This window comes from Cynocephalus volans, chromosome 7 (genome assembly GCF_027409185.1).
Source record: "Cynocephalus volans isolate mCynVol1 chromosome 7, mCynVol1.pri, whole genome shotgun sequence".
Lineage (NCBI taxonomy): Eukaryota > Metazoa > Chordata > Mammalia > Dermoptera > Cynocephalidae > Cynocephalus > Cynocephalus volans.
In genome coordinates, this window is record NC_084466.1 from 14107316 (window position 1) to 14132254 (window position 24939).

General features: G+C 38.8%; 1 protein-coding gene across 9 annotated transcripts in view; it reads left to right on the forward strand.

Annotated features, from left to right (window-relative positions):
- DOCK9 (dedicator of cytokinesis 9) overlaps positions 1–24939 on the forward strand; it is a 271464-nt gene that overhangs the window by 128287 nt on the left and 118238 nt on the right. For all 9 annotated transcript variants that reach the window (XM_063103055.1, XM_063103059.1, XM_063103061.1 and 6 more), the window contains exons 3-5: positions 18240–18329; positions 21853–21935; positions 23857–23926. In XM_063103055.1, the coding sequence (XP_062959125.1) occupies positions 18240–18329; positions 21853–21935; positions 23857–23926 (243 nt within the window). The remainder of the gene's footprint in view (positions 1–18239; positions 18330–21852; positions 21936–23856; positions 23927–24939) is intronic.

Genomic DNA, 24939 nt, shown 5'->3' on the forward strand with positions numbered 1-24939 from the left:
TCTCTGTCCTCCCACCCCACCCACCCACACATAATCCCTGGCACGATGTGGGTACTAGGGTTGAATACCTGTTGCTTCATTTCAAATTAGTAAACTTATGAACATTAGGTTCTTTTTCTTTGATTCATGAAATAAATATTAACACCATTTGGTACATGTGGAAATCCCAGTGACTAGATTTGTAAAAGTGTTTGCCAGATCACTGATTTGGTTTGGTGGAAATTAGATAATTTTTGGAATTTAAAAATGCAGGTGAAACAGGGTTGTCTTGGGTTGAATGTTCCCCCAAAACTTAGTCCTCACTGTGCCATTGTAAAGAGGGTGGGAAGTCCTATTATGGTAATTGAAAGGTGGGGCCTTGAAGAGGTGATTAGATTGTAGGACTGTGCTATAGTGAATGGATTACTAATGGTGGTCAGGGACGTAGTTCTGAGGGCGTTAAAGGAAGATCACAAGAGACATTCTCTCTCTGCTCTGCCATTTCTGCCATGTGAGACTCCTGGGTCACTGTCACCACCACTGAGACCTTCGCCAGAAGTGTTCTCTGGACTTTAGACTTTCCAGCCTCCAAAACTGTAGGCAATAAATTTAGTTTTCTTTATAAATCAACTAGTTTCAGGTATTTATGTTATAAGCAATGGAAATGGACTAATGTAAGGGTTTTAAAAGGAATATACTTTTCTAGTAGTTAATGAACCTTTATTGTTCCTAAAGTTTTGTGGCCTTGCCAAGTTTACTTAGCATAAGTCTGAGAACCTACTTTTCTATGAGCAGAATTGTAGATAAACTTTTTAACAGGCAGTTATACAGAGGTAACAACCTTGATATTAAAATATTTTAGATCAAGAAGTGTGAGTTGACTTGTCACTTAAGAAATGACAAATTTTTGCATAACTGAGAGTAATGCCCAGGACTCTTACCTCTCCTGTCAGAGACAGAGAATTCAGGATGGGGGCTGATCATTAATTTCCAATGATGATTCTCCTTCAAGTGGAATTCCTTTACCAGGTTATGCTGCTGGTGATGATATTCTTAACCATAGAGGTCAGTCCACTGAATCTGCATCTGGCTTTTAAGCTCCTTGTGTCCTGACTTGTTACATAGCTTACTGTTTGTGCAATTATGTAAAGTGATAGAATATAAAAATGTAGTAAATTGTAAAAAAAAAAAAAAAAAAAAGGATATTAGGAGGCAATTTATGAATACCATTCATATTTCATAGAGATTAGACTTTGGTGTCTGGTATAAACAAACAAGGGATAGTGGTTGTATAGAAGGATAGAAAGAGCATGTCACATTCTTTTTTTTTTTTTTTTTTTTTTTACGTTTTATTTTGTCGATATGCATTGTGGCTGATTATTGCTCCCCATCACCAAAACCTCCCTCCCTTCTCCCTCTCCCCCTCCCCCCCAACAATGTCCTTTCTGTTTGCTTGTCGTATCAACTTCAAGTAGTTGTGGTTGTTATATCTCTTCTTCCCCCCCCCCCCGGTTTGTGTGTGTGTGTGTGTGTGTGTGTGTGTGTGTGTGTGAGTGTGAGTGTGTGTGTGTGAATTTATATATTAATTTTTAGCTCCCACCAATCAGTGAGAACATGTGGTATTTCTCTTCTGTGCCTGACTTGTTTCACTTAATATAATTCTCTCAAGGTCCATCCATGTTCTTGCAAATGGCAGTATTTCATTCGTTTTTATAGCTGAGTAGTATTCCATTGTGTAGATGTACCACATTTTCCATATCCACTCATCTGATGATGGGCATTTGGGCTGGTTCCAACTCTTGGCTATTGTAAAGAGTGCTGCGATGAACATTGGGGAACAGGTATACCTTCGACTTGATGATTTCCATTCCTCTGGGTATATTCCCAACAGTGGGATATCTGGGTCGTATGGTAGATCTATCTGCAATTGTTTGAGGAACCTCCATACCATTTTCCATAGAGGCTGCACCATTTTGCAGTCCCACCAACAATGTATGAGAGTTCCTTTTTCTCCGCAACCTCGCCAGCATTTATCGTTCATAGTCTTTTGGATTTTAGCCATCCTAACTGGGGTTAGATGGTATCTCAGTGTGGTTTTGATTTGCATTTCCCGGATGCTGAGTGATGTTGAGCATTTTTTCATATGTCTGTTGGCCATTTGTATATCTTCCTTAGAGAAATGCCTACTTAGCTCTTTTGCCCATTTTTTAATTGGGTTGCTTGTTTTCTTCTTGTAAAGTTGTTTGAGTTCCTTATATATTCTGGATATTAATCCTTTGTCAGATGTATATTTTGCAAATATTTTCTCCCACTCTGTTGGTTGTCTTTTAACTCTGTTAATTGTTTCTTTTGCTGTGCAGAAGCTTTTTAGTTTGATATAATTCCATTTGTTTATTTTTCCTTTGGTTGCCCGTGCTTTTGGGGTCTGTGCCCAGTCCTATTTCCTGAAGTGTTTCTCCTATGTTTTCTTTAAGAAGTTTTATTGTTTCAGGGTGTATATTTAAATCCTTAGTCCATTTTGAGTTGATTTTAGTATACGGTGAGAGGTATGGATCTAGTTTCATTCTCCTGCATATGGATATCCAGTTATCCCAGCACCATTTGCTGAAGAGGCAGTCCCTTCCCCAGTGAATAGGCTTGGTGCCTTTGTCAAAGATCAGCTGGCAGTAAGTGTGTGGGTTGATTTCTGGATTCTCTATTCTATTCCATTGGTCAGTGTGTCTGTTTTTATGCCAGTACCATACTGTAGCATGTCACATTCTATTTCTGAGTATATACCCAAAAGACTTGAAAGCAAGGACTCATACTTGTACACCCATGTTCATAGCAGTATTATTCACAGTAGCCAAAAGGTAGAAGCCACCCAGGTGTCCATGAGGGACTAATGGGTAAATAAAATGTGGTATTTACATACAATGGAATGTTATTCAGCCTTAAAAGAAAAGAACATTATGTTACGTTATAACATGGGTGAAACTTGAGGGCACTGTGCTAAGTGAAATAAATAGTCACAAAAGGACAAATACAGCATGATTTCACTTATATGAGGTACTCAGAGTAATCCAATTCAAAGAGACAGAAAGTAGAGCGGTGGTTGCCAGGGGCTGGAGGAAGGGGGTGGGGAGTTGTTGTTTAGGCTACAGCGGTTCAGTTTGGGAAGATGAAAACATTCTGTGGATGGATGGCAGCAATGGCTGTACAATGATAAGAGTGCACTTACTGCCACTGAACCATCAGTTAAAAATAGTTAAGATGAAAAAGATTTTTTAAAAAAGAAAACAATGGTTAAGATGGTAAATTTTGTGTTTTGTGTATTTTATTACAATTTGAAAAAAAAAAAGGGCATGTCATAGGATTTCTGTGCTGTATATATGGGTGTGAAACTGTTGTCATTCTTAGAACTGTGTGCAAAGTTAGGGTGAGGAGTTATTCTTCAGGTGCTCTTCCTACTGATATTCATGGTATATTATCAACATCAATGTCTCAGCAAGAGAATTTAAAATGAAAGATGGGAATACAGAGCAAAGATTATTAATAAATGACAGTCCTAGAAATTTTCCCTTTTGGAAATGTTTAGATGTAGGAGAATCCTAGAGAGTTCTCAGCATTGTGTAAAAAAATGTGGTTACTCCATTTCCCTTTCAGTAACATCCTGATTTTTATTTTTCCTCTGGTTCCTTTCCTCTTTTACTTACACGAGTGATAATGATCTACAAACCACTGACCTGGGGAGGAAGCCAAGCCCCGCTACTTACAAAGGCCTGGAAGTCCCTGATCTCATTTCCCATCTGTTCTTTTGAAAAGAAAATATTTTTTTTCATGTTGTTTTGTCCTTGCTTTTTTATTATATGCTGCCAAAAAAATAATCTCAATACTTTGTTTTTGGCTTTTTATTGAAAATGTTCTTTGTATAAATTCCTCAAAATCTTTATCAGTTGGAATTCAGTGGCCAGTAATGTAACTTTCCGTGACCATTGTGGTTATTAGTTCATGTCTAGAATTGGACCTCCCTGAAAAATCTATATAAATAATATCTCTAGATTGACATTGGCAAGACCTTCAGAAGAGAATCTTAATTCTAGTGCAAGTAATCCTTTTTACAGAAAATACTGACTGATAGTTCTTTTATTAACAAATATTCCTTAAAAAGGAAAGGTTATTTTTCAGATAGCACTGATTACCTGAGTTGAAGAGGATATTTATTTAACTTATAGTTATACTACTGTGCAAAGAGCTCAGCTTCATGAGTGCTTGGGCCTGTAAATATAAGACAGGTTCCCTGATTTCAAATTGCCCAAAGCTTAGGAGAGGAGATAAAGGAATGTATTAATATTAGTAATAAGTAGAAGACTGTGACCAGTGTCATGATGTAAATCAAGTCCCATGGGAATCTGTTCTAGGAAGATTAAGTTTGAGAGCTCAGTGGGACAGGCAGGTGCTAGCAGACCTTAAAGTGACTGGAAATGCAGAAGTCCAGCCTAAAGAGAAGTTGGGGTTAAAGAGGAAGATCTGGACTCTCCCCCAGAAATGTGAGACAGGAGCCAAGGGGTCCAAGAGCATGACAGTGCCTCCTTCGGGCTAAAGCTTGGGGTGCACCTTCACTTAGGAGAGAGAGGGGGAAGCAGAGAACAGAAGCCAGGACAAGCACCGGGAAACCTCAGGTCTTGGAAGGCAGTGAGGGGAGTTTGAAGAAGGCAGGCAGAACACACAGTCCTGTCCTACTGCCGGAAGGTCCAGAGGAAGGGCGGCAGAGTTGACTAGCCAGGGCTAAAGAGGTGAGTGGCTGAGACATAGAGTAAAGTGGGAGGAGAAAGAAGTAATGATAGAGGCTCAGCGCAATTTCAAGGTCTGCAAGAGGTCTTATCAGGATTGGGGAAACAGGAGAATGGGCTAAGAAGGCAAACCCAGGAATGAAGAAGCGATTGAAGATACAAGATGATACATGGATGTGTTTTGAAGCAAGGCTCTTTAGGGAGTCTATGGGGATGGAATTAAGAGTCTTTAGGGGAGGAATTTAGGAAGAAGGAGAGAAACTTTTATCTCTAAATAGCAAGAAGAGGATGGTATATTAAGAAATTTAGAGATGAATTGGTTGGTCTGAGGGAGCTAATGTGAAGTTGGCCAAGGGCAGGTGCAGCTTTGGAGAGTGAGGACGGTTTGGAAAGCTGACTGTGGGGAATGGCATGGGGAGAGGGTAACAGCAAGGGTTATCAGTTAGTTCTCCCGCTGCTGTGGGGAATGTGCCCACAACCCTTAGCCTTGCTGCCTGGATTAATGCAACAGCCTCCTCTCAAGTCTTCTGGATTCTCTCCTTGCCTCCCTACCAGTCTATCCTAATAGAGCAGCCAGAGTGATTGTTGGAAAGGTAAGTCAGATGACATTGCTCTTGTGTTCAGAATCCCTCAGTAAAGGCCTTACAGTGGCTCAAGGATCCCCAGGATCCTACCCCTTCTCCCTGGCCTTCTCCCATCTTGCCTTCCCCTTGCTTCCTCTACTCCAGCCACACTGGCCTCTGTGGTTCCTTACTCCCCACCCAGGCAATCTTAGGGCCTTGCCTCAGATGGTCCTCCTGCCTGCGCATTATTTACCCAGCTTTCCCTCACTCCTGTAAGCCCTCCAACACCCTTTGGCATTCCCGGTCGTCTTCACCTTGCTCAGTTTTATTGGTCTCTTCCCCATCTCTTGTTAGCTTCTAACATACATGTATGTTATTGTTTAGTCACATAAACTCCATGAGGCAGAGATCTTAGTTTTCAAGCACATAAAACACATGGTACAGGGTGGGTATTCAGTAAATACTTGTCAAATTGAACAAACAAATGAATTATCAACCAAGAGCAGGCTCCTCCCACCTAAGATTTAGATGAAAAAAAGTAGCCTTGGTAAAACATCAACAATCTGGGAACAGAGAAGTAAAAACAAAGGATGGAAGTTATTGAGGGGGGAGTATTTAAATGACTTCCTATGGAGTTGCAGCTGGGTGGGTAGTCTTTAGGGGCGGACACTCAACTGGGAAAAGGAGACACTAGGATGATTGAGCAAAATGCTTTTTGTGGGGTAGTTGGAGGGATACCAGAATTACCCTTAATGCTCCATTCATGGCTTTTTCCAGCGTTCACTTCAAAACTGTTCCAGCCTCTGCCCATTACTCAATTCCAGACCTACTTCCACATATTTAAGTATTTGTTGTAGCAACACCCCACTGCCCATACCAGTTTCTTGGTCTGTTTTGTGCTGCTATAACAGAATGCCACAGACTGGGTAATTTATAAAGAACATTAATTTATTTCTCACAGTTCTGGATGCTGGGAAGTCCAAGATCACTGCACTGGCAGATTTGGTTGTCTGGTGAGGGCTGCATTGTCCAGAGGGGAGGAACAAAGTATCTTCACATGGCGGAAGGCAGAAGGTCAAGTGAGCTGACACTGTGTGAAGCCTCTTATGAGGGCCTGACCCCATTTATGAGAGGAAGAGCCCGTATGACCTAATCACCTCTTAGAGGCCCCACCTCTTAGTACTGTCATACTGGGAACACCTACATTTTGGAGGGGACCCATTGATACCATGGCCGATACCAAGAGGCACTCAGAGAAGGTACATTTCAGTATTTGAGATCTCACCAGTGGAATGTTTAGTAGACAACATGGCAGAGTGATTTTAGATGTCTCTTGGATGAGGTGAATCAGCATGTACCAAAATATTACACAGTTTGGAAGAAATTCAGAAAATTAATACATGTAAAAACATTCAGCCCAACTACTGGGTCTACTGGACTTAAATGACATATAAAATTAAATCGAAATAAGTAAGTTACAGGTAGAATTTGTCACGTAGCTATTTTAAACACTAATCCATCTCAACAGTAATCTTGAGATGGATTTCTATCCCCCTTAAATATACATATGATAACCTTTCTTTCCTATTGGAAATACACCAGGAAAAGAATGATTTAGGAACATTTGGTTATCAGTTTTACCTTGACTCTTTCATTTGTTCTTTCATTTGTTTACCTGAAGTTATCTTGCTAGCTTACCAAACTTTAAGGAATATTAGCACTGGACTGTGCCAACTCAGAGTTATTTTCCTAAATTGAAGGAAGAGTGTTTGGTAGGGTGAAATTTACTTCTGAAGGACAACTTCTATACCAGAGTCCAGATCAGCAACTGCAGAAATTTACCGAGGAACCATAATTAACTTTCTTTTTTTTTTTGACCGGTAAGGGGATCGCAACCCTTGGCTCGGTGTGGTCCGCACCACGCTCAGCCAGTGAGCGCACCGGCCATCCCTATATAGGATCCGAACCCGTGGCCTCGGCGCTACCAGCCCCTCACTCTCCCGAGTGAGCCACGGGGCCAGCCCCATAATTAACTTTCTATATGTGCCATCCTTTTTAAGGTGGTAGCCATATAGGATAGGAAATCCATCCAGCTGTCCTTAAGTGGAGGTTCAGCTAATATGGCACCCCAAGTGGATAAACACAGTGTGAAAGTGCCCTCAGCATCTGGGTAACTCAGTGGAACTGTGGCATCTCCTGCTAAAACAATTAGAGTAAAAGATTGTCATATTGGTTTTTATGTTTACAAAGCATTTCATCATTTTCCTCATTTTTTCCACAGGCTGCTGAGGGAAGTAGCTTTTTTTTTTTTTTTTAATGTCACTGTGTGACATGATTTTTGCTACATATGGTGCTTAGGAAAATTTAGGATTAAATAGATGACATAGAACACACACCTATAAAATATTACCTGTATGAATTAAGTAAATCTAAGATTTTATCCTCTTATGTAGGATAAAGGGTATTGGATGAATCCAGTAGTCCCTCACTGTATGCACATATTCCTCATGTCAGGTCACATGCTCTTTTTTTCCTTTTTCTTTCTTCTTTTTTTTTTTTTCCTTTACATAACATTTAGCTCACATTTTAAATAGGCCAGAGAGAATGGTAAAATTTTTACAATTGTTAGAATTGGATAAATGCAGACCATATTTGTAACCAGCGAAGGGTGGAAGGGATAATTTTATCTATGTGATTAATATATATATCTTAAGATATTAAACATGACTGACAGGCATGGATAGGGGAAGATTTGAACCAAGTATGGTATCTTAAGTCAAGGGTAGCTTAAGCAGATGGAGATTTATAAAGGATATACTGTATCTACAGCATTTATTGCATATCCTTCTTTATGATATTGTTTGTAACTACAAGATTGCTTATTATTTTCTCCCCAGGTAGAAAATAAAGTCTCCATGAGAATAGAAAACCCTTTTTAAAAATTATAAAAGATGGTTTTTTGAAAATTCATCTTTGCATCTGCCAAAGTTCTTACAACAGGTTTTGATTCAGAGTAGGCACTTAATGTGTATACTGCACAAACGATGGATTTGAGATCTTGGCACCAGCTGCCTTTGATGTCATAAGGATGTACCTCAAAGTGGCAAATCAAGGAAGCAGAAGAGAGGGAGACTTAATATGTTTGCATGCAAAAAGAAACAAAAATAAAAACCAAAAATTAAGTCATTAAAGGGAATAGAAATGCAGGTTTTGGCCTGATGCCATTTAACATATTCCCAGGCACAAAATCTTTATGGTTTCTACAGCATAAAAGGGTCCTGCTATGTCCATATGTCCATATCTGCTATGTCCCTGCCTTATTCTATAAGGGTTGCCTGGAAGAACTTGGATAACATTGACTATGTCCTGCATCAGTTTGAACAGACTTGAGTTGGCAATACTCTTGAGTGTATGCATGAGATTCAAAGAGGACAAATTCAGGAAGTTTAGTGAAGTCTCCTGATGTCAAAGTCCTTGAATCAGAGGGCCTTCCCCATCTCATCTGCTTATCATTTTATCTGCAAAACATAATCTTTTCTCCATTGTTTTGAAATAAGACTTTGGATGGCATCCCAGGAGCTGAAGTGCTGCTCTGACAAGACCAGCTTGGTGTTGATAAACTCTTGGAGGGATTTGAGTGAATTTATCCTCAATGCGTAAGTGAAACCTTATGCACAAATGATGGGTGGCACGTGAGGGAGTGTGCCTTCCTAAGGCAAGTCCAGAAAGGAAAGTTCATTGGCGTATTTGGAATATATAGATAATGGTCATGTTTTAACTTGAAGCATAATCACTGTGCCAGGTATTCACACAAAAGCATGGTCCTTTTAGCAACTAAAATTACATAGTAAAGAAAGACAACCAGAGACATGTACAGACAACTGGAAAACAAAAGAAACTACAGGTGCTTACACCTTCAAGTCTGTAACTGAATTGTAAGCAAATTGTGTGCAAACAAGAGGGGTGGTGGGTGCTCTAGTCATAGAGGTAGTGACAAGACCCATTAGCCCTGGGTCTATCTCTTACTGCTCTGGATCTTCTGGTAAGTGATAAACCTTCCTAAAACTCACTTTTCTCAATCTGTAGTTCAGGGATAACGTTTGCCCTAAAGTTTGGATTCTCATAGATGTGTAAGAGTCTATAGATTCTCTTTGTACACCCTTGCTGATGCACCCTTCAGTGGTGGGGGAGGGAGCTGGCTGAGTAGGAAGCTATTATTATGGTCCCATCTTCTCCTCTAGGCAACACTTCTTTTTGAGGGTGGCAGTTTTTAGTTGTAAAGTGATGTGATGTGGTGTGGAATAGGCTGAATCCCTTACTAATTGGGAAGCCAGCACTGCCACTTGGGCCCTGAATGACCACAAGGCCAATCCTAGTTTTCTGTGTACCTCTCCTGTCTTAGTAGTACTTAGGAAGTGATTTAAAACTGGCTTCTTTATAAAACCAAACCAAACCAAACATAAACCAAACAAACAAAACAAAAAACTCTCTAAAAAATGCACTTAATTCACAAGTCTAGATGTTAAGGGTTCTGAACATTTAACTTATTTAGTTATAGTTTACTGCAACTGAACAGTCTATACAATTTTGGGGATTTGAGAAGATAGAGGAATGAAATTTTTATGACTCTCAAAGATCTACTGAAATATGAGTTTTAGAAAACAGGACTTTACTTGGTGACAGAAGCTACCTGAATCTCACCAGTCTCTGAGACAGTCTTATTTGGAATCTCCTGTGATCTCACAACTAAACAGTACAATCTCCATTTTTAAATCCTGACAACCCATGCACTCAGCAAACATTTAGTTTGTGCCAGGTGTTATACTGGATATTGGAGAAAGAAAGATGAATCACATAGCCAGACTCTCAAGCCTGGAAGAAAATGCAGAAATGTTTTTGAGTAATTTCAGCAGAAAGGCATGTGTGCTAGTCGAGGGCTGCATGCTGCAGGAGCCCTGATGTCAGGAAGAGCAACTCCACAGCCCGGCTGTGGGGCTGGTGCATTAGGGAATCGGAAATACTCCATGTCACTGGAGGGTTGAAGGAGAGCAGAAGAGGTCTAGAAAGTTGATAAGGTTGATCACGAAAAGTCTTAGGTCATGCCTAAGTTTGGATTTATTTTGGTGGCAGTGAGGAGTCACTGAAAGAATTTAAGCTGAGGAATGATGCTATCAGATGAGTTTTAGAAAGATGCCTGGCAGTTGTGCGGAGAGTAGTTAAAAGGGATAATAGAAGGGGAGGCAGGCATACCAGTTAAGGTGCGACACTATACTTTATAAGACAGTGCCCTAAATTAGTGCATTCCAGTAGGTACCTTGGGGAAAGTTATTGACATTACACAGGGTGAAGGGTGACACTATAGAGTAAACAGAGAAAGACAATTAAAGATGGAAGCTCAGGGACCATGCAGGAGCCAGTGAAGAGGAGCAGTGAGAGAGAGGTAGAGAACCCCCTATTCCCCTAAGAGGGTGGTTTTTTAGAATCTTTCTTAGGTGCGTCTAGGCTCAGAAAGTCCATGAAGAATGTACCTTTCCCTGCCCATGTCAAAGCTCGGCCCTTGTAATTTTTAATTCATTCTTTGTGAGTTGTTTTTTTATTAAATTCCTCCAGAAACCTAAATGGAATTTCTTCATACCCTTGTCTTGTCCCATGCTTTGTTCATTTTCTTAATTATTAACTAATTAAACATTGAGAATCCTCAGGCAACTGCTTCCCTGAAAATGGAACTGTCTGATGTTAATGTAGCACTGTGGGTTAGCTGCCAAGACATGAACCGAGAGGTGAAATGTGGGAACGCCCTGTGTGAATTTCAGTTTTCAGCCTAACTTGGTACTGAATCCTCTTGAAAAGCAAGTCATACGCTCTGAATCAAATGCATCTGTCAGATTCTTGAAAGGGTTCCATCACCACTGTGCTCAGTAAGTTGCAGCAACGTTCCCAGAGTTGTCTGAGAGTAATGTTTAGTGCTGTGCTGGATACAAAACCTTTAATGTGCGGACCAGTGCAACCAAGTAGAGATTCCAGCAGATATCAAAGGGACATAACGCTACAGACACATGAGGCACAGTGCAGTATGGCTCAGGCCGAGAGACAAAAGGAAGGAGCTGTTGGGAACTGTCTAACAGGGAGTAGTTGGAGATACTGTAGAACAACAAAGTGGGCTCTATCCATTTGTCCCAGCCAAGCACAGGAGAAATTCAAGCTAGGGTTACACATTTAGTGAAGGAGATGGGCCAGACCCAAGGGACACCAGCGTGGAGAGCTCAATACGCTCAGACCTCCTGAGCTTTGCTTTTTGGCTGTGCTCCCTTCCCTCCCTGCCCTGAGCTCTGCACCTACTCCTGTGCCCATCCAAGAGCTGCCCCTCTCCTGACAGATTAATGTAGTCATTCTCTAACAAATGTGTAAAGTCCTTAGGTTTGAAAGGATAGTTCTATTTAGTAAATGAAAACAAACAGAATAAACACAAATATGGGATGCTTTTTATGGAGTTACAAAGAGGGAGGGATGACTGCTCAGCAGAGATAGTCCGCTTTTTAGTCTGAGGGTAGATGGAAGTCAACTGGGCTCTGAGGCCTGGTGGGCTTCTCTGTCAAGAGATGGTCAGTGTGTGCTGTGGGCTCTCTGCTCTTTGACTTCAGGTTGTCCCCAGGAACCTAGAAAATTCCCCTTCACTCTCCCCATGTCTGCAGTCCTGCTCTCTCTGATGGTTACCTAGAGAAGTGAAGTGCCTTCCCCTCTTCTGCCTCAGTCTCTCAGCTGGCACTCCTGGACCCACCTTTCCTCAGGATTGTCTTCTTGGGACTCCTGAGCAGATGCTGCCATATACTCCCCATCTCTTCCTGCTTCAAAGCCTGCGCTCCTTTTGGGGCTGTCTGTGATGTTTTCTCTCTGAGGGAGAACACTCACAGCTCCCTGTGCCTTTGAATAGTAGAGATGTGGAGAGATTGTCACTGATCCCTGCAGCTGGCTCAGGTTACAGCCCACCCACTTCTCCAGGATACAGTCTTTTAGCCCATTGTTCATACGTTCCCAGGGGAAGGGTGGGTCTTTTGTTTCAGTCTTTTAATTAAAACCTTATAAAATATGATATTATAAATACCCAGTGGATATGCATACCTCCCACCAGGAATGAAGAGGGTTGTTCTGTTATAGTTTAATATCCATTGTAAAGTGATTAATAAAAAATCCTTTGCCATATGAGTTGAGAGGGTTAGAAAAATAAAAAAATGATGACACAAGAGCATGTCTTTGTTAATACTCGCTCCCATATTTATCTAAATCTACATAGTGAATTCTCTCTCTTTTTAACCCAACAATTCCTTCCATAAAGAAAAATAAGTGGAATAATAAAACTATAAATCAAAGCAAATACAATATTCATCTTTTTTCTTTTTTCTGGAAGCTTTTATGTTTAGTTTCTCACAAAGCAATTCCTAAGACTCAGATAAACCATTTGAGAGGGATGGACTCAGAATTCCATGTTCACAGAACTGTGGAATTTTAAAACCACAAAGGAAACCTAGAGATCTTAGAAGACTCTATTTTATGGATGTGGAAAGTTCAAACTTTCCCCAAGATTACATGGCTAGTTACAGGCAGAGCGCAGATGAGGACTCAGGTTTCCTGGCTCTTGATTCAAAACTCTTTCCAATATCGCTTCTCAGATTCTTCCATAAGAAGTTTAATGAAATGATTTGCTTCACGTTTCTTGTGGTTTGAAACATGAGCTTCTCAGTGTCCTGAGCTTCAGTGAGGTCAAGGTGACTGGTTGGCCACCACTGATGGAGGGAGAACAGAGCCCTGGACTGGCTGGGGTCAGGAATGTAGTTTAGCAGAGAGGGCCTCCACGTTTAAGCTGAAGAGACAGGGTTGCAGCAGGCCATCAGGGAAGAGCAGCGAGTGATGAAGAAGAAACGTCAGGAGCCCCAGATATTGGCCCTGGTGAGGAAGTTGGCACCACTGGGTGTTCCCTTTAGGTGGCCCACTGCCCTGCCTCGCTGGGCTCAGCAGCCCACAATTCCATGCTTTCCACATATGGCCCATAGCTCAGTTTTTGGAGGGAATCATTTCAACTGAGAGAAAAACAAGTTTTTAAAATAAAAAGAATGTATTTGAAATTTGTCATTCCAAACTTGACTTGAAGATGGTTGTAAATTTTACTCTTCAGATTCGGATCTGGGGGCAATTCAACACTTTTTCAACTCATTCCATTAAAAAGAAAAAAGAAGTCTGGTGAAGATTGACCTGGGGCTGACAGGTGTCTGTGCATCTTTAATAAGCCCTTTGGGAGAGGACTTCACTCCTTTCTCTTCCTTTTCAGTTACTCCTGTGGTTCTGTGGAACTCTTTGTAAGACTCATTCATACTTGGCCAAGGTAACTAAGGATTTCTGTATGTCAGAGACTACCAGAGTTTAACCTAAGTAATGGTACTGAAGAGAAATAATTTAGACTCTATTATAGCAGCAAGAAGAGGACTTTTATTTTTAAGTTGTGTTTTTGCTGTGAGATTTCTATCCCGGTGAATGTCTGAGATGCTAGCTGTGTTTAGGTTTAATTTGCACATCCACATCACACTTCATGGTGTGAAATGTTTTTCCTCCCTCCCCCTTTCAAATGTACAGCGTTTTTAGTAGAGTGGAAATGATTTATTTTCAAATATAGAAATAGGACTGGTATGCTTTGAATGCCCACCTTGATGTTGATGTATACAGAGTGGTTATAGATCCATCTTTTAGCAGGAATAGGATTTTAATTGATAGAAAAGTAAGAAAGAATACAACAGCCATGAAAAAGAAAATGTAGCTCCTTGTTGAGAAGGGCTTTAGCATTCATTGAGTATAGATCTCCTGGTATTAGTGACTTAGACTTTGTTATAAGCAAGATACTTAAAACTACAGAAATTTAAGGTGAGTTGGTTTGGCATAAAGTATACTGTGTGACTTTTAGTACATAAAATCTGTGGAGAAATTAAAATAGATCATTCATTCATACTGTAATTTTTTCTTGTCAATTTCTTTAATGGACCAGAGAACTTTTTGTAATAATAGAAAAAAAAAACTTACATGCAAGTAATGGATGGTTATTGATAGGTTCCTATTTTTATCTGCATTGGCCATTTTATTCATTCATTCTTGAAAAATTTATTGAGTACTTAGCACAGGGATACAAATAGGATGATATGTCTTCTGTGCTTAAAGAAGTTTCCAATCCGGTAGGGGAAAGAAGAGCATGTGCCTGCAGGAGAGTTTTGGATAATGGAGTGAGAGATTGACTAGCTATTCAGACAGGTCTCAGGGGGGTGGTTTGTAAGGTCACCATTATAGTACAGAATCAGAACTCAGCTTTGCAAGTCCAAAGACTGGATATCATATGACCAGAGTTGTTCAGACTTAGGGAAACTGACTTATAACAGTTAACCCCACAAGAGAACAAGCCATAATATCATTTTGTTAATATGCATTGAGAACTAGAATTAGCAAGCAGATCAGAATACTTATCAAAGAGAATCGTATTATAAACAAGTGGCTTGGTGGGGCTGAACTCAGACAACTGGTGGCATCAAACAGTGACTCTTCCTTTGGTGCCAAGTCCAGTAGTCCCCCAGCGGGCCCAGCCTGATGGGCCCCAGCCTTTCCTTTTAAATACTGATAGAGACACTGACAAAACTGTTCTATGCACGTGAGCCCTATTCTTTCTGTTGGCCCATTCTTCCCAGATGGGTTAAAACTATTGACTAGGCTGCAGAATGGTGGGATTTTAGTATTGTTTGAGTCAAGGTCAACTAGAGTTCTAGGCAGTTTTTCCCTTGACATGGGATATATTTTTAGTTGTAGGACTTACTGGATTGCTTTTTTTTTTTTTTGCAAAGAGTTAATCTTATATGTCTTGATTTTATCCTTTTAACTTCCCAAGGGTAAGTGATCTCCAAGTTTCTCTTCCTTTGTTCTGAATACAACTTGTACTCATCCTTTACAATTTAGCTTACACTTCTTTCCCTTGGTGCACCTTTTCTTGGTGTCCTTTTCTCCTCCCTGTTGGATTTAGACTCCCCTTCTTCTTTCTCGAATATCATCCTGTGCTCCTGTGCTCTTATCTCTATGCTCTTTTGTAGTACATATCATGCTCTAATAATTGATTTCCTCATTATCTTCTGTCATCAGACTGTAAGCTTTATAAGAACAGCAACTACATTTTACTAAACTTTGCATCTTCAGCTGCTAGTTCAGAGTCTGGTAGAAGGTAGGGACCCAGTAAAGGTTTGCATAGATGAGTGAATAGATGAAGTAATATTTATGCTGAGCCCTTAAAGATCAGTAGAATATTTTTAATTAAGAGAAGATGCTCTAAAGGCTACTCTAAAGATTCTGTAGGCAGTTTTCTCTGTCTTACTTGACCTCTTTGAGGGCCCTGACTAGAACAGTGAGTGTAGAAAGCAGATTGTAGCTTAGTGTGTCTCCTCAATGCTTCTGTCCTAACTCTGTACTGTAGCTAATATTTGAAATTCACTTTCTTGAAAATGGCAGTATTCTTCAGTACTGCAATTTGGAGATTTTCCTAGTCTCTTGTGATCTTGTTTCAATTATCTCTTGTTGAGTAATAAACTACCCCAAAGCCTAACAACTTAAGAAAACAATTTATTTCAATTCTAAAATCTGGTCAAGGCTCAGCTGGGTTGTTCTTCTGCTTTACTTCCTGTCTATAGTGGCTGGAATCCCCAAGATGCCTTCTTCAGTCACATTTGTGTAAACCCAATTTAAAAATGAGAAACATTATGCTATCTTATCTGTTAAAACTCACATCTCTAATGATTTAAAGTTGCTTTCTTTTCCAAGTGAGAACATTAATGGCACTTTGATACGTGAGAATCAAAAATATCTATTTCCTATTATTTTTCTCACCTTAGAGGCGTGTTTGGAAAAGTGTCACATAATTAAAGCTTCTTGAGTTGGTAATAACACTGGGAAAATTTATAATAAATATTTTTTTCTTCCTAGTGCTACAATGAGAAATGGGCTGGAAATGACCCTAATAGTCCTATTTCTTGAGCCATCTCATGAACATTTTTAAAATATGATGATTACTTTTAATAATCTTGAAAGACCCAGATTAAATCAAGATCAGCACTCAGTAAATGGGGATATAACATGTTTCCTTCTTTGGAGTTTATAGAATTTCCTAAACAATTTCTCTTTACTGATATCACACCTGATTTATAACAGTTTTAATGGTCTCTATAATCAGTCTGTTGCTTTGTAGCATTTTGAATAGATTGTACCTCTCTTCCATGCTTATGATCTCTTAATTCTATGGCATTTCACTAGAACAGGTGTGTAGTAAAGGTCAGCATTTCTTTGTAATATTTACAAAGAAACCAAGACACAGGGACTTGAACGCCCTCCCAGAGGCTGCATGAATGAATAATTAACCTACAGAGGACTTTGGTGTAGTTCCTTTCTTCTTCCTTTAGAATAAGAAAGCCTTATTCTAAAAATAGGCTTTAAGATTACTTTCAAGGATGGACGAAGTGCAAGAAAAGAATAAATATAGGTGAACCAAACACAATAGAGAAAATATGGGCAGGAATTAAAGTTAAGTGATCCACAAAATACATGCCCTGAAGTTCGCCACCTGGGCTGGTCAGGGAGGGATCATAGATTTGACCCGGAGCTGCATCCAGGACAGATGCCATGAGATCCCAGCTTAGTCATTAGCCTTGAAGTGCCAGCAGAATAGATTCTGTTAGCAAAATGTTTTCATGTATGCTGTTTTTATGACTGTGATCTGTTAATAGTGCCCAAGGATTACAGTCCATGGGGAAAAAAAATCTAGAACAGTCCTTTCTGGAATCTGAAGCCAGTTATTGGGTAGATGTGCTGCTACCGAAAGTCATTTTATTATTTAAAATACACATGTAGCGGATTGAACTATGTCCCCCCCCCAAACTCACTGAAGTTTGAATTGCGTCCCCCAAGTTTTATGTATTAGAAACTTAGCCCTCACTGTGACTCTTAAGAGGATGGAAAATCCTATTATGGTAATTGAAAGGTGGAGCCTTGAAGAGGGATTGGATTGTAGGACCGTGCTGTAGTGATTGGATTATAAATAGTGATCGGGGGCATGGTTCTGAGGGCTTTAAAAGAAGAGAGAGTCTGTCTCTCTTTCTGCTTTCTCTGCTTCCACCATCTTGTAATGTGAGACCCCTGGAATGGACTGTGGACTTCCCAGCCTCAGAAACTGTAAGCAGTAAATTTCATTTTTCTTATGAATCACCCAGTTACATGTATTTTGTTATAAGCAACAGAAACGGACTAATACAATGCATTAAAGCCTCATGGGATGAGTACAGTTCGAACATTCCTAGGAGGAGAGAGAGTTTCGTAATTCATGGATTCATTTAACAGTTATTGAGGATTTCTAGTTGTCTAGTTAGCCATTCTCTTAGGCACAGGGAATGTGGCAGTGATTAGGAGCGTATGTAAATGACAATTAAGAGGTAGATGGTGGTGACGTTGTACAACTGTGTGAATATACTTATCGACACTTAAAATGGTAAATTTATGTTATGTGTATTTTACCACAATAATGGAAGGCAGTTAAGGCAAATAAAAGGCTGTATATTGGGACAAGATCAAGCACTTTGTGGTGGGGTGTTAGGGACTATGAAAGGGTTCTCTACCCTGCCTTGACCATTGGACCTCTGATCCAGGAAGAAGTGGGAGCTATTACCTACTCTAGCTTTGGAATTTTAGGATGCCAAATGGAATCTGTTGTATGTGACCTAAGGTGACAGCTGCACTGGCTGGTAGAAATTGGAGGGGCTGATGGGGGTGAGGCCCTGATGCAGAGTGCTCAGCTGCATTTTGAGGCCGATGCCTTCCACCTTCACTTAACCAAGTCTTTTCCTCTTGCTTTTGTTCACAGACAGCCATCCTGAGACGACAGGGTCGATACATATGCTCAACAGTTCCTGTAAACGCAGAAGAAGAAGCACAGAGCTTATTTGTTACAGAGGTGAGACCTTTTGAGGCATTAATATACATTTTCCTCTACCTGCCCCTTTTCTTTAAACCTCAGAATTTTCAAGAAAGTGTCAGAGGTAATTATATTTTTATGGTGGATATTAAAATAGGATCACATGAAGTTTTCAGAGTCTGAAACTTGGACGGAAATATCCACAGGGGTCATTTCTGACTACAAAAAGTGATTTCTACAGAATTTACCTCATAAGCTTCAAATAAAGGGTAACTTGTAAATGAATTTACTGGTAATTATTATTTTTTTTTACAATAATTATTAATAGTTTTTAATGGTGACTCAGCACCCACATTTATGTATTCCTTTACTTCATTGATAACTTGCAAGTTATTTTCAAGACTAGTCTAATATTCATGAAGTGCCAGGTTATAATGAACAGAGCCTGACTTTTCCTGATCAGTGTATCATTATTATTATTATTATTACTATTATTATTAGAATATACAAATAACATTATCTCGTTATGGAGAAAAGAGAAATTATTGCAATTTAGGTTGTTTGTGTTTCCCCCTTGGGGTGTTTGTTTCTTCCTACAGGTATTTTTAGTCAGGATGAACTAATTCAGTGCTTTAATTTTGTTTCTCGAAGTGCTCTGTCATTTAAAAATAATGAGTTTTTATCCCCATTTTTCTAGTTGATACTTAGATGATAAATATGCCCATAAATAAAATTGCCGGCTACAAGGAAGCTATGTTTTCATAAGTGAAGATCAATTAAATAACAATATTTAGTTTCTGTGGAGATTTTGAAAAATGAAATATGTATTTAAAACTAAATGTGTTCTCTCATCCTTATGAAAAGATAACTTCCCATCTTACCTCCTTTGCCACTCACTATATTAGAAATTAATAACAAATAAATATAGCCAGATATATTTATGTAGTCATAAATATTTGTTTTAAAGTAGCAGGTGGCAAACTATGACCTGTAGGCAAAATCTGGTCTGCAGCCTACTTTGGTAAATAAAGTTTTATTGTAACAGCCACACCCATTTGTTTACATATTGCCCATGGCTACTGTCACAATACAACTCAGTGTTGAGTAGTTGCAACAGAGATAATATGACTCACAATGCTGAAAATATTTACTATCCAGCCTTTTGCAGAAAGTTTGTTGACCCTTGTTTTAAAACATATGGCAAAATTATTAATTACTAACTCGGTATTCCCAATTAATTAAAAAAGATTGCTTTGAGAGATAACTCTCCATTAAGTTCTTTAATCACTGCAGGTTGAGCAATAACTGCTTTGTCCTATGCTGCTGGAGCCAACATAACTAAACCCATTTGGTACCCTTCCAGTTGGGTGGAGTGAAACATCACATCCTCTCTATCCCCTGGTCTAGAGGAGAATGACCTGAAAAAAAACAACTTCAAAAATATTTCAGTGTAACTTCAAAATATTATTTCACAAGTTTGATAAGTTAATCATGTAGTCAGTCAGTCATGTCATTGTCTTTGAGTAGGCACGATTCTCTGGATACAGATTTCTGATGAAACCCATTTTCTCCTAGACTTTTTACATCCCTGGAGGTGGGGAGGGTTGCTTGCCTTATTCTGTGCTTCTGCCTTGGAATTTAGCTTGTGCCTGCTGTGTATGTAGACAGTCAATAATGGTGTGTTGAATTAATAATCTCTGGGTACTTAATCTGATTAGCTATGTTTTTTGCAGTGACTTAAAATTGTAAATATTTAAAGATAACTGTCTTTCTGCCCCATTTTGCTTAAGATGTTAAAAATCTGGGCACTCGGATGTTCTTTTCATAAATGTATTCATGATATACAAGTTTATGCTTCTTTATTTAGTTTTTGCAAGGCTTGATGAAAAACCACTGTGGCTGTATAAAGAGAATAGGAGCATGTCCATAAGACTGTGTCATACATAGTTAGGCTTGATTTAGCTGTGCCAGTGGACCTAGGGACAGTAGTGGGAAAATCCAAAACTGTGGATAATTCTGAAATAATAGTTTTGGGAATGCAGTTTTGAATGTGAATATCTGATGTTCTAAATGTGAAAATGCCATGAGAAATTTAAAAAAGCATTTACAGGAATATAAGATAGTATTTACTCATGTATGTATGTATGTATGTATATACGTATGCATATATTTATTTATTTGTGGCTGGTTGATATGGGGATATGAACCCATGACCTTGGTGTTTTCTGCTCCGCCCTCTAACCAAGTGAGCTAACCGACCAGCCCCAGTTTTTAAAATATTTGTAACTGCATAGAAAAAAAATTGAAAATTTGTTCTGCTCCCCCATCTGACTCTGCTCTTAATCCCTTTCTGCAAATTAGTCCACCTCTCAGAATAGCAATGTGAAAAACTTCTACTACCTTCCCCTTGTACCCTTGTGAGTAAAGTGTTTATCATAGGGCCTGGCACAAAATGAGCACTGGCTGTAGTTGCTGTTATTATTTTTATGAATTTGGAGGTGGAAGGGAATTTACTTCAGAAGTTTACTTCAGGCAAAGCTGTAACATAGAGGAAAAGATCAACAGTATAAACTGTGAAGTGCAATAAGCAGAACAGAGACTTTGTTTATGATGTTAGTTACATCCAGAGTCAAATAAAATAGGTAAGACATAAATACATTTATCTACCTATATTTTTGTTTATTTATTTTTATTTTTGTTTTGTGCCACACTAAAAGTCCACATCTGTATAGTCAAGAGCTGACTATACAGAAAATCATTTGAACTAACTGTATTAGTCCATTTGTGTTGCTATAACAGGAATACCTGAGACTGGGTAATTTATAAAGAACAGAAGTTTATTTGGCTTACGATTCTGGGACACCTGCATCTGGCACAGGTCTCAGGCTGCTTCTATTCATGGTGGAAAGTGGCAGGCAGCTGGCGGGTACAAGCAGATCACATGGCAGGAGGAAGCAAGAGAGAGAGAGAGGAGGTGCCAGCGTCTTTTAAACAACCAGCTCTCGCGAGAACTAATAGAGCGAGATCTCACTCAGGACCCTGACCTCCAGGGATAGCATTAATCCATTCATGAGGGATCTGCCCCCGTGACTCAGTTTCCAAGGGCAAATTTATAATATTAGCTAACAGAGCTAATTTTAACTTTAGTAAATACCATCAAAATGTCTTTAGGGTCACACTTTCCATTCACTTTTATGTTCTAGTAGTGACCATGTAGCTTCTTAAGAACCAAGTGCTTTTAAGTATAAGACAAGTGCATTGCTATGTAAATGCCACAAGTTTCTGTGAAGTTTGTCTCCTTGTAAAATCTGTACTCAGATCATTAATGATGATAAAGTGATCTTTCTCCCAAGCGTAATGTTTCAGTGGTTCAGAGTCTTAAGCTTCACAGGAGTCTCTGGTGGAATATCAGGCAATAGCTGGTTAATGGGAAAGCATTTTTTTGATGTTCTTATGGGTGTGCCTTCCCCAAACCTTCCTGAATGTTCTCCAAAAGTCATTATATAGCTTTTTGTTTTCTTCTTATACTTTCTATTTTTTAATCCCTTCCCTCCCCCAATAGTGCATCAAAACCTATAACTCTGACTGGCACCTTGTGAACTATAAATATGAAGATTACTCAGGAGAGTTTCGACAGCTTCCAAAGTGAGTAAATTGTCAGATGATACAAGATGGGGTTATACACATAGTGTAAAGTCTTTGCACTTGAAATGCTCAGGGAGGTATGTAACTTCGTATGCAATCGAATAATTGGAGAAAATATTTCTAGATAGTTTGTGTGTATGTGTAGCTGTTGTTCACAGGGCCTTCGGTTATAAGACTCAAATGTAGTATGTACTCTGGTATTGGAAAGTGGTAATAAACACATGGATGGTTTAATTATGATGAGGGATTCTTTACAGGATCCCAAAAAATAGGTGAAACCATAAATAGGTGAAATTTTTTCACCGAGAAATATAAAACAAAGAAAATATAAGTATTGAAATATACTGCAGTGTACTTTTTCTTAAAAAACAATTTTGTTTTTTTAAAGAAAAATATTTTGAAGAAGAGACTTATAAAGAGCATTTTATATTGAGCAAGTTTTATGTTAAAAGTAAAGCAAGGAACAAGCATTTTCCCAGATAAATTCTCTACCTCCTTTAAATATTAACTTGTTCTAAAATATACCAAAAGCAAGTGTGTGTAGATTGATTAGTGGTGGTTAAAGTGAGCCAGGAGTAGGTAGGTCTCACCTGGAGAGGCTGTTATAAAAATCCTGAAATGATGCGGTTGGCAAATTGAAGTATAGTTGATTATGAATATTGAAAGCAAATAGTGATGAATTGTGTTTTAAAAGTAACCATTGCCGGGGCCAGCCCCATGGCTCACTCGGGAGAGTGTGGTGCTGGTAGCACTGAGGCCGCAGGTTCGGATCCTGTATGGGGGTGGCCAGGGGATGGCCAGTGCGCTCACTGGCTGAGTGTGGTGCGGACCACACCGTGCCAAGGGTTGCAATCCCCTTACCGGTCAAAAAATAAAAAAATAAAAGTAACCATTGCCAATGAAAATTTTACTTGAAACCTGATTAATATATTTTTCTTTGTGTTTCTTTTATCTTTGTGTTTGAACCTTTTATACTATTCTCAGTGGACTCAGCTGTTTTTCCTATTTGTGTGGCTTGGCCACTCCTTAAGAGTGTTCAGCCAACTCCCTGATTGCCTCTTTTTAAACCTCAGCCGAGAACACTCCCTCCTAGCATTATCTTCTCCAGATGAGTATGCTCTTCAGTTCTATATTTATCCAGTACTCATTTGGGGATTTTTTAATTCTTCCCATTTGATTGAATTAACCCATCTTTATTGATCATCTTGGTCATACTATTCTCATGGTTTAAAGATAGCAAATTGCACAACTATATGATAGACTTCTATTGCTGGTAGGGTTTACCTTTGGGCATTAATGTGAATTCTAAATGTGTGATGAGAAAAAGGAGGAGGATTGTAACAGTGATTAAACATATAGATTCTGTGTTCTTCCTGGATCAAGTCTGCCCTCTGTAAGCCTCAGTTTCCTCATCTATTAACTGATCTTAATTATAGTCCCCACCATCTAAAGGGATAAATGTGAGAACATATGTAAAGTACACAGGACAGGGCCTAGCACATAATTACTCTTTAATAAATACTGGCTGCTGTTGTTACTGTTGTGTTTTTATTATTGTTAATACTGTTATCATTAACCACTTTAAATGCAGTGATCCTATATTCCATTTTCTCTCATAAACTTTGTATTAAAAGTTACTCTATCAAGTCTTCATTAGTAAAAACTAACCCACTTTTCTACTTTTAACATACCTGCTGACTCCCAACAAGCTATGCTGTCTTTTCTGCATAGCTTTTTGGAGCTTTCTGACATGAGCCTTTTGGCTCAATCACTTTGAAAAGCAATGGCATAGATTATTTTATTCTTTATCTGAATGGACCAGCTTTGGATTTATTAATGGCTGGTTCCTGTGATGGAGAAAGAAATGCAAGAACAATTGATTAGGCAATTATTAAACACGTTTTCTTTCTTGTTTTTACAGCAAAGTGGCAAAGTTGGATAAACTTCCAGTTCATGTCTATGAAGTTGACGAGGAGGTGGACAAAGATGAGGTGGGATGCTGGCTTGCTTTTGTTTTTCTTTTCACTCTGGATTTAAATATTGATTCTACAAACTTAGAGGATTAGTTAGAAAATGACCAACATTAGCCAAAACAGAAAATTGAGTGTTTCATGAAACAGGAAGAATTTTTTAAAATGTATTATTTGATTGATTAAAATAAAGTCTCTGTTTCAACTTGACTACCTACCATTTCGTGTTCTTCTGGTTATGTTTATTTGTTCTGGGATCATTTTCAAAGACTCAGATCCAGATTTGGCTGCATTGTTAAAAGATATCAAGATTACTTAGACCTGTTGTTTTTCAAAGAATATCTTGAAACAAACTGCCAGCCAGTAGATTTAGAATGGCTATTTCTTCAATGATCGTTTTTAGTGAAGTCTGATTTTAACAAGCCCACTCCCCTACTCCTGGAGAAAAGATTATGGCTAGAGAAGTGTATAAGAGAGGAGAGCATTAAGATAAGTGTGTCCACTGAGCAAGGGAAAGCTAATAAAAAGGTAGTGCATCCCATCTCTGCATTTTTCCTTCTCCCCACTAAATATTGGATACCCCATTGTGAGTTTAGGTTTCTTTCTTTTCTTTTTTAATTGTCAGCTGAGTCATAACCAGACACTTATGAAATTCAACAATGTCCGTGTAGTACATTGTTTTAGAATCCACTTTGAAAATAATTAAGAGAAAAAGTAAATGGTCATTCAAGGTTTGAAAAACTAGGTGCTGATTAATAAACACAAGAGGACTAATAGAAATAATGCATGTAAGGGTGCATAATAAACTGTAAAGTCTTCAACAGGTAAATTATTCCTGTTATTGCTAATAATAACAATAATAAAACCACTCATATTAATATTGAGATGCTCTAAAACAAAACATAGGATGGGTCTTTCTTCAGTTATCTGTTTGATTACAAAGGATTTGCCAGATTGTGTGTATATATTTCATCTGTCTGTTTACAGATGTAAACAAATGTATGTAAACAAATATATGTAAACAAATATATGCC